Source organism: Balaenoptera physalus (genome assembly GCF_965194825.1).
Source record: "Balaenoptera physalus genome assembly, chromosome: 8".
NCBI classification, from domain to species: Eukaryota; Metazoa; Chordata; class Mammalia; order Artiodactyla; family Balaenopteridae; genus Balaenoptera; species Balaenoptera physalus.
In genome coordinates, this window is record NC_138887.1 from 56,020,660 (window position 1) to 56,035,818 (window position 15,159).

The 15,159-nt window shown below is 33.9% G+C and overlaps 1 protein-coding gene across 1 annotated transcript in view; it reads left to right on the forward strand.

The window, feature by feature from the left end:
* Positions 1-15,159, forward strand: part of DGKB (diacylglycerol kinase beta) — a 925,979-nt gene that overhangs the window by 461,873 nt on the left and 448,947 nt on the right. Inside the window, exon 16 of the mRNA XM_082472689.1 lies at positions 12,133-12,168. Within this exon, the coding sequence (XP_082328815.1) occupies positions 12,133-12,168 (36 nt within the window). The remainder of the gene's footprint in view (positions 1-12,132; positions 12,169-15,159) is intronic.

Here is a 15,159-nt window from a genome sequence, read left to right on the forward strand (position 1 = left end):
ACAGCAGTTTCATGCATAGTGCAGTGATTTTTGACTCAATCCTGTGTTCATTCCTTAGTTCAACCTGTTTTCCCTTTATATGGAATAAGGATAGTTTAGTTCTGTGGGAGACCTCCATGCCCACTCCTTGCTATCCAGTCTAGAGGATAAAATCTATCACTTTAAATTCTGTTCCTAATACTCATAGGAGCTTTTACCAATTCCTTCTCATTTGCCCAAGGAAACCCAAATTCTGGAGGAATACAGCTGATCACCTAGTGTTCTATTCCCTATGACGTTACTCCTATTTCATCCCAACCACCAATATTCTCAAATTATTTCATTTGGTTACCAGTTCTCCAACATCCTTGAGTCATCCAAGGCCTACATTCCTCCAATTTCTTTCATTTGAGCATTTTCTGCTCCTCTCTCTCCTAGAACTCCCCATTTTTCTCCCTTTATGGCATTAGTCACAATCTAATAATATACTTATCTGTGAGCTTCCAATTGAAAAAGCTCAAACAAGGTATAGTCCAACATGCTCATATTAGGTAGCATTTGACAGCACTGTAATTTGAGTCCAGTGCTTGAACTTCTCTGTTTATACCCTTAGTTACTTGTCTGTCAAAGAACCCATACCAGAGGAAGAATTGTTCTTTCTCCTGTATAGTGTTATTTTACATATTTGTGTATGATGTGGTCTTTGCCTGCCTCTTAATGTAGCCATAAGTATATGCAGGTGTAAAGATACCTTCACTGTGTCAAATTTCTTCCTTCCTCTTCAACCCACATTATTCTAATTTCTGACTGTAAAATGAGTCTAAAACTATTCTGGCCATCCATCCTATATCCAACGGCACTCTTTTTAGTTGGATTCCCAAGGAGTAGAACGTGAACCAGGGATTTAATTACGTGTGATATATAAAGAGAGGAATGTTTCTTTATTAAAAAAAAGAAAATCTTTAAGGGAGGAGGAAGCAGAAGAGGAAAGAGGCAGGCTTTGAGCAAAGAAGTGGTCACAGAGAGAGTTTAAGCCTTGGCCTAAACCTTGGGGGCTCTGGCACAAAATCATACCATAGGATTTTTCTTAACTTAAAACAAGGGGCTGGCATTTTGTAACCCGTATCAGTCATTTATTAGCCGTGGCCTCCTGCAGGATAGGTGGTGCTCCCTGGAGAGCCTGCTGCAGTGAACAAAGGCTAATTCTGCAGAAAATGGGACAGATGGGAGTTCTCAGCACTGGACACTCAGAGCAGCTGAGGGTAGATTCCCTGGCCAGGTAACTAAGGATCTGCTTTGGACTACCAGCAGCATCTACTAGACACCCTTTCCAAGAATGATCTTTTTTGAATCCCCTGCAGCATTTGACAGTATTTGAAATGTCTGGCCTCACATGTCTGTCATCTAAGACATTTCTACTAGCTTTTCTTCTACCTCTTTGGCCACACTATCCATATTGCTAAATTCCTACTGCTATTTCTGTTCTTAAATATGTTTAGGTTTCCATTTTTTAACTCTATTCTAATGTCATTATGCTCTGTATAAATTACCTTATCCAATTTCATGACTGCAACTACCACCTTTGAATATATCTAAGCTTGTTCTCCCTTACACCCTCCAGATCCGAATACTCAGCATCACGTTGTAAATTTCCTCTTGGGTATCCAACAGAAATCTGAAAGCCAACATACCAGGAACCATACTGAACCTGTTTCTTGCTGAACTGTTCCCTGTGCTCATGGAATAATACCACTGTCATTCCTGTCACTAACACTAAAATGGGGTATCTCTTTATCTCTAGCACCTAATTCAACTTGACATGTAGTAGGTGCTCAACAAATATTTCCTGAGTTAATGAATAACATTTAGTCAGCTCTTTTACTCCCAACAGTCATCACTCTTTTTCCTGAGTCAAGAAGAAAATACATCAGACAGTGATATATATATTAAATACAAATCAAAATGAATATGCAACAGGGAAGCTTATTTTTTTAAATCATTAATAACCCATGATAATTGAATTTTATTGTTATAGGCTAATAAAATTGAGTTTAAAGTGTATAATGATGAGATAATATTAATGAATGTCAAATTAGCATTGTGTTTAGTTTTTGGAGTAACATTTGAAGTATTTTATACTTATTACTAAATTTTGAAAAGCTTGTGATTGTTATATTGTTGCAGTAATATAAAGTATCCAATAGATGGTACTGTAAAATGCCTAATATTTAAAATAAAGTGATATTGCAGGTAGAGAGTTTAAACGAACAGTTCAAAATTCTGGGGAGAATTAAGACATTTTCCTCTGGATATTAAATTATATTTAAAATCAGATTTTTAAGAATATAGCTTAAGTAATACAGTAGTCCATGTGAAATATTATAAATATTCTCTTAATTCTCAGAAAATGAAAACTGATGTTTACTACAAGATGCAATTTTAAAACTGTTGGTATTATATTAGAAATTTTTTTGTTCTTCTTGTGGTGATTACCATTAGTAAATGTGGTGTTTTAGTCAATGTTACTCAGATCACAGCATTTTCAGCAAGCAACTATAGTTGCATGTCTTTGTTACTGAAGTTCTAAAAAAACTTTTCATGTTCAAAATAAATCAGACCTGTCTGCAATAATCTCCCTTCTTGCTTAGCAAGAGTGAGTTCATTATTTCTTTCAGTTTTTGGTCTTGCCTAAGACCAATCTAATATCTGAATGAAACATTATACCATTTTGTAAATATAACATACATTCAGAACGTTTAAGAATATACAATTTTATGGAGTTAAAATTTCTTAAAAAAACAAGCAAAACTTAGCAATAATTGACAGATTGGTTGGAGTTTGCTTCTAAAGCATATATTAAAAAGAGCAATTTGTAGATGGCTTAATTTATCTTAGAGCTCATTCAAAATTTCCACTGCATATTTATTTATAAGTATGAATACCAAATTTTGATTACCAGAATAAAGTTCTATAAAACCTACTTCTAAAGCTAAAGATGTCTGAAGAATTATGCAACAACACAGAAGGTTTGAAATTCTCTATATATCTTACTGTACAGAGATGCTACATAGCTTTAAAATTTTTTGCTACTGTTTATGATATTGCTCTTGAATAATGCTGAGTATTCCTTTGTATTATGGTTATTTATTAATTTATTCAATAACATGTTATTGCATATGACAATATGACAGGTTTAAAGAAACCAAGATAAATAGCTTTTAGGAAGAATGATTTTATGTGAATCAGCAGCTTCCCATGGGACATGGATCATATGTCCTATGGCTTCCTTATGCATTTACTATTTTTTCCATGTTTTGTGTAATTGGAATGTGTGGTGTGATACCATGCATACTGTTAAAAAGAATATATTCTTAGGTGCATAGGAATCTTCTGCTTAAAGAAAATATGAGATTGAAATAACTTGATCTAGCCTGAGTAATTGAGGCTATTTTCTCAATTAAAAAAAAAAAGTAGTTAGTGCTTTGGTAAGTCTAGACTTTCCCAACCATCATGTCCTAAGCCAGATCAGAATAAATAGGTCAGACTTGTAATAAAAAGGTATGAGATGAACAACTAATTACCTGAATACTTCAAGTAAAAATGACTTTTGTCCACCAAATATGTTCCATTTGATGGTAACAAATTTGTAGATTCATCAGGGAGTGGTGGGGCCTTTGGAATTTTACCCAGATTCTTTAAGATGTTTGTATTCATTGTGTATTATGTTCTCTTCAAAAGCAATGGCACACACTGACTCATTTACTCAGATTTCCTAGCATACTGGATATATGTAACATTACATGGCAAAGTTCCTACTTGAGCTAAATGGGTTTAAATATAAACTGTGCATGCAGATCTCAAGTGATAGTCTCTTAATAGATATCAGATACTCTTTATCGCTGCCCTCTTTTATTTCAGTAACATTTTAATTAATTCACACTGATTGAATAAATGTACATTGAGACTTGTTTCCTAATGAGGGCACATTTAGAGGAAAGGTTTTGCATCATTCTGATATCCTGTGGGTAATTATATTCTAATTATATGGTCGGGGGAAAAGAGTCTATAACTCAGTACTGATACTGTTCATTGGACCCAATTAATTACATGCACATAATGAAAGTTCATGATAAGGTTGACTGGCAGTCAGTGTAAAATTTTAACTCAGTTGAATCTAAGCCTAATGTGAGTACAGAATTGGACTTTAACCCGGTTAGAAAATGCTTTGGTGTGAGATCAGTGGATATTTAGAGGGGCGAAGGATGAGAACAAATCTCATTATAACTTATTAGTTTTTAAATTCAAGGTCTTTTCCAAGATTGATGAAAATGAAAACTTAGCAGCATAATACTTTAATTCTAAATATTATTTTTAATATTCTTTCATTACCTTCAGTGATTTTTCTGTATTTTAGAAAGCAGTGGTACACTAACGATACAATGGTACATTTCTAGAACAGGTTCGTATATTTGTTGAGAGAAAAAATAGGCATAGCAGGGAGTATTATTGATTCATTTTATGAATGTAAATTCAGTAGGTACTAATCTATTCTATTAGGGTGCTTTTTTTTCCAAACCACCCACTGCATTTGGACTCCTGTGCCCAAAATTCACAAACAATTATATATACACACACATACCCATAAATAGGTAACTCTTAATTATCTATTTGTAAAGTAAGAGTTCCAAAGAATAATCTGAAAAAATAATAAGACATGTATGTTTCATTTTGAAATGCATTTTGGAATTATTTGAATCTGATATTTAAGGATTTTGCAGTACTTCAAACACAAAACTAAAGCCATGGTCTAAATATTGACTCCCATCCTTCCTTTACTCGTTGTTTCCTTTGCTCAGATTTTGGAAGAGACGGTCTCTAAGATTAAGGAGACTGTCTTCTTCCAACCCTCTTCTCTTCTAAGCCTCTCCGCTCCCCCTCTCCTTTTGGTTCATTGCTTTCTGGCTTTGATCTCTTCTCCCCACCCCCTCCCTTTCCTTCCTTCTGTCTCTTCTAATAGCCCTCACATAGATGCTTTCATTAAAAGATAAATCTGCTGGGTCCCTCCTTATTAGCAACAAAAATATTTTCAGATGAAGAAAGTGCAGTCAGTCCTTTCTTGATGAGCCCTAAGCAGGCAGTGGAAATATTTGGGTTCTACAGTTAATAAAACAATTACCATTTATTGAGAACTTATTTGCTAGACATCCTTTTAATTCTAAAGGTGGGTATAATTATGATACTGCCTCTACATTTGAAGAGAGTAAAAAGCTTAGAGAGATTAAGAAATTTACCTAGAGTCACACAACCTGCAAGTGTCAGAAGCAATACCTGCCTTACACTGAATCCCATGTTTTAAACTTATCTTTTATGTTTGTGCTGCCACTCCCCCCCCCAAAATTGGTGAGGTATGAAATAAATTTAGGGGATCTAGACCTTCAAAAAAGGAATGGGAAGAAAAATAATGAAGTAAAGTAAAGGAGAATGGAAATGAAAAAAGAGAATAATAGATCAGAGAGTGGCGCACACTGCGTAAGTTGTCTTTGTGAAATTATTTTACAAGTGTGTAAATATACAAATATTTATTGTGGATCACAGCCAGAAAGAAATTGAAGAACACTTCCGTAACCATATTGGCTTCTGATAATTTTACGAGACCTAACCAAGTAGGATAACATTTCTAATGGCTTTATTTCACTAGATAATCAAGTAGGCAAGACAATAACATTAGTCTTGCTGATTGCTTTTATATGTAGAAATCTGTGTTTGAAATGATTTTAATATCGCTATTAGACATATTTTTAACATTTTTATTGAAAACATTTGGCACCACTTAAGTCTCCAAATGTCCACTGTACTTTCCCTGACGGTTCAATGTGCTTTCTTTCTGGACAGAGGCGTGAATGTTGAGGGAGCTATTAAGGAGAGAGCCTCACACGCCCTTTTCTCTTCAGTATCTCCTGAACAAAACTCTGCAAATATGCATAAACAATCACATTAACAAGAGTAAGAATAGAACATTTTTGTGAGCAGTTATAAGAGTAGCAAAATCATCTCAGTTAAAAATGTTTTTTATCTTTAAATTTATGTTGGTGCAAGCTTCAAAATTTGGCTCCAGTGAGAAGTGGTTAGGCAAAGGATGCTGGATAAGATTACAATATGTGTGTTTTCTAAAACAATTTTTTATTGAAGTATAGTTGATTTACAATGCTGTTTTAGTTTCTGGTGTATAGCAACGTGATTCAGTTATACATATATATATATATATATATTTATATTCAGTTATATATATTCATTATGTATAATGAATATATATATTCAATATATGTATTCTTTTTCATATGCTTTTCCCTTATGGTTTATTGCAGGATTTTGTTTTTAAGTCCTAAAATAGCACTTTTATTTTTTAATTTTTTTCCATTTTATAATTTTTTTAACATCTTTATTGTAGTATAATTGCTTTACAATGTTGTGTTAGTTTCTGTTGTATAACGAAGTGAATCAGCTATACGTACACATATATCCCCATATCTCCTCCCTATCCCACCCCTCTAGGTGGTCACAGAGCACCGAGCTGATCTCCCTGTGCTATGCAGGTGCTTCCCACTAGCTATCTATTTTACATTTGGTAGTGTATATATGTCCATGCCACTCTCTTACTTCGTCCCAGCTTACCGTTCCCCCTCCCCGTGTCCTCAAGTCCATTCTCTACGTCTGCATCTTTATTCCTGTCCTGCCCCTAGGTTCATCAGAACCATGGTTTTTTTTAGATTCCATACATATGTGTTAGCATACGGTATTTGTTTTTCTCTTTCTGACTTACTTCACTCTGTATGACAGACTCTAGGTCCATCCACCTCACTACAAATAACTCAATTTCGTTTCTTTTTATGGCTGAGTAATATTCCATTGTATATATGTGCCACATCTTCTGTATCCATTCATCTGTCGATGGACACTTAGATTGCTTCCATGTCCTGACTATTGTAAATAGTGCTGCAATGAACATTATGGTACATGACTCTTTTTGAATTATGGTTTTCTCAGGGTCTATGCCCAGTAGTGGGATTGCTAGGTCGTATGGTAGTTCTATTTTTAGTTTTTTAAGGAACCTTCATACTGTTCTCCATAGTGGCTGTATTAATTTACATTCCCACCAACAGTGCAAGAGGGTTCCCTTTTCTCCACACCCTCTCCAGCACTTATTGTTTGTAGATTTTTTGATGATGGCCATTCTGACCAGTGTGAGGTGATAACCTCATTGTAGTTTCGATTTGCATTTCTCTAATGATTAGAAATGTTGAGCATCCTTTCGTGTGTTTGTTGGCAATCTATTGCAGGATATTGAATATAGCTCCCTGTGCTGTACAATAGGATCTTGCTTTTTATCTGTTCTATATATAATAGTTTGCATCTGCTAGTCCCAAACTCCCAATCCAACCCTCCCCGCACATATTTATTAGATATGTCAAGGACCAGTTGAAAAGAAAAACAATTTATGTTTCTTCTAATTGATACACTTGTCATACACTGAAATAACCTTTGATTAAAGATGTTAATAAATGCAATAATAGTATAAAAATCACTTCTGATCCATTTCCTTTTAAAATTTGTATTGTGTTCAGATGTGTGAGTGTACACACTTAAGGATGTGTGAAATCATAAAAGGTTAAAGAAATTATGAAGCTTCAATGTAAAAATAAAATTCATGGAAACCAAATATGTACTTAGTTTCTATACCTAGAGATGTCCTGGATACATTTTATTATCACGTGTGAGGAAGAAACAGCTTCCCCTCTTAGACTGAGGCAGTGCACCATTTTAGGAAGACAGTTGTTCTTTTCCCAAACCTGCTTTTCTGTCTCTCACTTTTTTTAATGCCAGGGATATCCAGTTATATAAGGAAAAGAAACTACTTTAAATAGTTTTATTTGACCAGTTTATGTTTATTATGACACTGGAAGTTATTGTATTCAGCTACTCCATACTGATATCCAAGCCTGTCAGAACAGGTAATACTTTGTGGTTTCTAAATATTTAGAGTGTTCATCAACATTTAAACTAATTTTATTTCCAACTTGCTTAAAAAATGAGACATGGCTAAAAAGAAACTTTTTTTAAAAAGTTCTTGTTGAACCCTGCTGTTCTTTTAATAAATGAAGCCTGCAAAAGGAAGCAATAGATTTGGATTCTGCCACTAACTTAATTTTCTTGGCTAGTCATCTAAACTTTCTGATTCTCAGTTTTCCAATCTGGAAAATGGGATTTCTTGTTTTACTGGGAGGATTAAATGAGACCATAAACATGAAAGCAATTTTTAAAAAATATGAACATCTTTATATAGGTAGAAGGTATAATTCTATTAATCTTTCTTGAAATAACTGATGACCCTTTTAATGTGAGTACTATACTCCTAAACTAAGTCAAACCTCTAATAATCTCTCCATCAAAGATTTTTTTCTTTGTCCTATGACAATTTGAATTAAATTGTCAATTTAAAATGATTACATGTTAGGAAATATGAAGACAAGAGATATCTCAATACTTAAGAATAATAGGACTTTTAAAAATTCTTGATATTAGGTTAAACTTAATAAGTGCCCTGAAGGCAAATGCATCTTTTAAACTAATTATCTGTACTGTGTATTCTATTTAATATTAAAATGATACTGATTAAATAAAATCAATCACATTCCTCTGTAGTCACACCTCACATTTGATTAAATAAAACAGTACACACTTCCTGTATTAATTCTGATTAAAAATACATTACATTTAGAATTACACACTCGTGATAATTTTCAAAAAACTGAAACATTTACTCTGTTCATCCTTGATATTTAAAAATTATACACGGAAGAATAAAAAAGAAGTATGTAATTTCTGAATTTGTTTTCTGTCAACCTGTTTCTTTTTCTTTTGCCCAGATGCCGTGGTTTTCGTATTGTAACTCAGGGTTAGGCTACTGAAGAGCAGGTTAATTTAATGTATACTCTTTGCCTACCTATGTTGATTGAAAGTGAGCTCATATATATGTTCTTCTCATCCCCCTTATTCTTGGAATGAATTTCTCGTGTTGCTCTCAGACGGCTGAGGATTACTGGAGAATTTCTCAGAGCTGGTGGCTTTCTCTCTTACATATTTATTACTTCTAGTTCCAGCTGAGCCCTTAATTTCACTTGATCCTGTTACTCATCAGCTGCTTTCCCATTCTCAGAGAAGTAGTGACAAAATCGCTACTATTTTCTTACTTTCTTCATCTTGCTACCTCTCTGCCAATTTCGCGCTCTCTCCGTAGATAACTCATATCACCACTACTCTGAGAAAAACGAAGCCTGCAAACATGAATATCTGTAAATTACAGATTCTCTATGAAAGTGGTAGCAAAATGGCAGCCAGGCTTCAATTTCATCCCATCGTGTTTCTGTGGGGGATGCCTTACAGTGGGATTTTTATTATCCAACTTGGCACAGTCTTTGCCTCTTGTGGCACTGGGCCCATTTGTATTACCGTCTTGGCCCCTGTACATTTTTGCATTTGAAACCCCTGTGAATACAAACTCAGAACTCTTTTTCCATCATTAGACACTCCCTCAAAATGAACAGATTTGGAAAAGGCTGATACCTGACTATATGAACTTCTGCCTCATCTGAAACATTATTTTTTTAAGGAACCCCTTTTATCGTTTATCTTGAAATGGTCCTTCTCTGTCTCTCTCTGCTTCTTTTTCCCAGCAACCTAGATGCTTACCTATATTTCTTTATAAGATGTTATGGAAGAACCCGAACAAAGTTTTTGGCCAGCCCAATACGCACACGCGCGTGCACACACACACACACACACATATGTTTTATTTCGTTGTAGAAACATTTTTGCACTCTCTTAGGAATAAGTGGATGTATAAAAAAGTTAGAAAGGGAGATCAGTTTTTCTCCCAAATTTCATTACAAAAATTCTCAAACAAAATACAGTGACTACAGTATATCCCGAACCTATATGAAGTAATTATTATTTTTCAATCATTCTTTATATATATGTATATATATATGACTATGTATGCATGTATATACATTTTTACAATATACACATAATATATAATTTATTAAGTTGGACCTTTTGAAAGTAAATTGCAGGTAGTATGACACATCAGCAGGCACATTCTAAGATAAGAACAATTTTCTATACATTTACAATACTATTATCACACCTGAAAATATTAACTATTCCACAATATCAGCAGTTATTCTTTCTATATTCATATGCCCATAATTAGCTCAAAAATATCATTTATTGATTTATTTTATTTTATTTTTTTGGTGGTAGTGGTGGGGTGGACAGGAGCTATTTGAAATTCTTGCACCGCAATTGGTTGTTAGTCTGAATAATGTGGTAACTATAGTCTTTTCACTTGGCTTTCTATTGACTTGCTCTGTACAGACATATGCACAGTGAGCATTGATGCTTCCCAAGGTAGAAGGCATCTGAGACTCATGCCCTAGAAACTGCCTGATGGGCATCTTAGTTTGATTGCTTGAGAGTCCCTGGTCAATGGCATAGGATAGGATAAGGCACTTAATCTGGATGTGAGGAGATCAAATATTTGTGTATTATGATAAAGATGGAAGGGCTACATTCATGTCTTTAAATGTTTATTTAGGTCTAAACTTCAGCCAAGAAATAAGAAAGAAAGAAGGCTGACCAGCTTTGAGCTGGTCCCCACTGAAGCAAACGCAGACATTTTCCCCACCACCCTTTGCCCCAGGTGTTGTATAGACTGGCTTGGACTCAGAAGTCGAGAATATTACTGACATCAGAAGCTTTCAACGAAAGTTCTACCAAACCTGTTGTCAGTGCATCTGAGAAACAACAGCAGTGGCCCTCATAGGCTTCTCCTGTTAATGGGATAGTTGACTCGGGTTCATCCTCCCAGACTTCATGATTTTTTTTACTAAAAATCTGTTGCTGCAGTATTTTTTACTTATATTATGGAAATATATTCTAAATAGAGTTGTATTCCTGGACACTAATTTTCTCTAGGGTCTGTTCCACTTTTGGGTGCATTGGATCCTTTTACTCCATCTCTGTACAAGCAGCCATGAAGCCTCACATGGAGCTATTTATTCTTTTGGGTTTTGTTCCCTTCCTGGAGTTCTACTGGGTAAGGGAGTAAACTAATAACTGTGATCTCAGATCTTTCATTCTCATTTTGGGAGTCTCACACACATAGCTTGGTCCAGGAGAGGAAACTCAAATATACTGACTGCTCTCTTCTTTCTAGAGACACACAATATCTAAGGAATAGCTTCCCCTCCACCTTTCCTACTCCCCGCAACCAAGGAAAATCTTTATCTAGTATTGAGTGTGATTTATCACCTTTTCTTCCAAATTTGTGTTTTATGTTATGAAGTCCCACAGGACACAGGCTTTTGGAGTTTGGTAACCTTTTCTCTGCTTCTTGCCAGAAAAAAACTTTCCCAATGTGACTTAGAAAAGGAAGGGTGGTGGGGAATTGAAGACATGCTGTCATGAAGACTGGTTTTAGTGTATTTAACCTAATCTTTTAATAATTACTCTCAAGTAAAATTTTGCTACTTATTTAATTATCTTTTTATTTTTTACTGCTATTAATGGAATATATATTTTTTATTTCCAGAATATCACAAAATAAAATCAGCACCATAAGCTATGTCTACATCAAAAGACACTGAGTATTTGTAGAAAAGATTGAAAGTTGGACTAGAAAGTGAAATGGTGGGCTGTGTAAATGGGCAACTTAAAAAATTAGTAAGAATGGTTTATGAAGGATAATGGAACTTGGAGATGAGTTCTCATTCCAAAATACGAATGTAATACATCAGTATTATTGTAGAGAGGTCTGTGAAGCTGGCCAAAGATTAGTCTACTTTAAGTATATGAAATTGTATTTTGGAAAAGTAATTCTACAGTCTAATCCCCTCTGCATTAGAGTGTTCCTTATTTCATGAAAGGATTTTGGTTTATTAATGAAAGTAAGCAGAAAAATTATGACAAGGAAATGTATTTGTAATGTATTCATTTATTTCATACATGTGTAGTGATATAAGAACCTTCACTGGTACTTGTTTTCAGTTTGACTTTTTTTTTTTTCAGCTTTAATATGAACTTCTCTTTTTTCAGCAGACTCTGCCCACTTCAGGAGTTTCAGTCCCTGAGGTGCGTAAGCAAAGGTTTTCACACTTGCAATTATAGGTCATTTATATATCTTGTATTGTTATAAAGAACATTTTGGGCTGTATCAGTGACATACTAATATTAATTTGTATGCTTTATTTTTTCTCATATTTTGATATTTGGAATTGGGATCTTTGTATTTTCATGATGGGATAGACTTGCAGCCTTTATAATCAACATTTGTGACAAGCATTAGGGAAACAAGAAGTTAAATGGCACAAAGTATGCAGGAAAAAATAAAGGTTACTTTGCAGAGTTTTGACCAGTGTATAAGAATAGCATTATTCCTCTTTGTCACATTTAAACCTTGCAGAAAACCCAAACAGTTCACTCCTCTAAGCCATTAAAATGTAGCTTTCCATGATAGTAAATCGAGAAACTCTTGCTCACTTTGAAGTCCTCATCACTTTTAAAAGAGTACATCTACATTAATCCCTTAGCATATGACATTGCATAGAAAGTCATTGGAATATATAAAATAAAAAAAATAAAATATAGTCACAAAGTAAATGACTTTGATTTTGAAAATAAATGTAGGCATTGCCGCAACATTTATTTTCAGTAAAGTGTTAACTTTACCTTTTAATTAATGAAGCAAAGCCTCCACATTGTTCTGTGACAATATCCCATTCAGTTGCTGTTATCTCTAAAGGATATCCTCAGATGGTATTGTTTCGCTTGAAGTTATAATTTGAATCTGCTTGCTTAGAAAATATTACTCATAATATCAGAATACTATATGAGTATGATTTATTTAGAGGATAGCATAATTGCACAAAAATGTAATAACCTCTCTTCCTTCCCCCTAAAACGTTTCCTAATCAGTGTAGACTGCCTCATTAAAATTTTTTAAAATTTCATTTTGTAACCATAGATATACTTACAAATATACTAGGAGCTATGCTTGAAATATAATGTTTCTACTCTAAGAGAGATATTAAACTGTTTTTATATTCTTTAAGTCAGTTGATACCATTATTATCATAATTATTATAAAGTAGACATGTTAAATTACACACTCAGATGACAAAGGTATTAGGAAAGTTTATTATTTAGGCTAATTATTTAAGTGTCAGAGAATTAACTTTATATGTTAAGATCCTTGAGTTTATTTTTGCCCCTATCATAGCTCATCAAATGATTAACTGAGAGAGTTAAAGTTTTCTCTTTAGACTTGTTAATCTCAAAATGTCTCCCATATTTAGTTAAATAATTTGTATTATTATAGATTGAATAAATAGAACAAAACTGCTGTTTTCAAAACATGCTTTTTTTATTTATCAAAAAAACCTTTTTTTTGTCTGCTATAAAGTTTTTAAAAGTCTTCCTATACTGTTATTTGTTTGTTTGTTTTGTTTTGTTTTGGCAAGCTGTATTGGTTTACATTAACTTAAACTTTCTACCATGTCCGAAATCATTATATAAGCTTTTTTCAACTATGTTGTTCCAAAAATTTCTTTAAGCACATGTATAGATATATACATGGCTGACTGTGTGAATACACACACACACACACACACGCAAGAAGCCTTATATACCACCATCAAGAACAATTGCTTTTTGGTTAATTGAAAATGTGGTTAAAGTGTATGTGGGGGAACTTATAGAAAAATGTGTATATACCTTAAACATTTTACTTAAAATATGTAAATGTATGTTCATTGGCTAAACTTTTCACATAGGATCAAGGGCTTTTCTATGTGGATACATCTATTATTTGGAAATGGCTATACCCTTTCTTGCATATAGCACAGCCTTAACACCCTTGATAAGTTTCAATTATCAATTGTTTTAAAGTATAACAAAAGCATTCCTTATTTTGTGAAAAGATATTTGTTTATTAATGAAAGTAATTGCTTTCAATTACTTTCAGTTGTTTTAAAGTATAAGAAAAACTCACAGGCATCTGCAAAGCAATTTGAATGTAAAAAAATATCTCTCAGTTTCTGTTATTAATTCTCAAATCTTTTAGTCATGTGTCATGTGTCCAGCCCAACTTGACTGCTCTTCCTACACACACACACACACACACACACACACACACACACACACACACACACACACACACACACACACACACACACACATCTTGTTTTATTGTGCCTTTCCAAAGGATGCAAGTAATTTTTCATGGAAACAACTTATTTTACATTTAAAACTCAGTAGTTTGAGTGCTAATTAAATTACACAGTACCAATAATAAAGTAAATTCTACTTAGAACTTGCATAAACAGATTGGGGACTACATAGAAATCACTAGGTTAAGCATTTAACTCAACTGGCAGAAAGAGATGATGAGTATGAATATACAAGAGGGATGCCTCTTGGCTTTTAAGCTTCGGCTTATTGTGGCCATCAATTATTATGGTTTACAAAGGGAATGGAGTGTGAGTAAGGTTGAGGTCCATACACTCACACGTAATTTTATAGTGGCCCAACCATATGCTAGTAAACACAGCCCAAATAAATGATTTTGACATGGACCTTCCCATTCCTAAATTTCATTTCTTCCAATCAGGATTTCTTGAACAGAAATCTTGTAAGTGGTTCACACTCAGTATGAAATTATCCTAGGAGAGAATATGCACATCATGCATGATGTATGAAAACCAGGGCTGTGGATCAAGATATAAATTATACCTTCAGGCTGAGTTGGTGAGTAGCACCTGCAAGTACTTTAAGACTAGGATTGACTCTGTCTAGTTTGTTGTCTTCTATCCTCCTACAAAAGACTCAGATTATCACAACAGTTATCCCAAGTTATGGTGACATAGTGGACAAACAAATAAAATACTATAAAGTAAATAAAGTACTTCTTCACAACACCTATCTTTACTATAATCCAAGCAGTGTACCTGTGTTAAACTTAATGATAAAATATACCAATTTCTTTTATATTTTAAAAATTACTGCCATTTCCTGAGTGCCTAATTTATTCTGGTACCTTCATTGACATTTTCTCAATTTGTCATC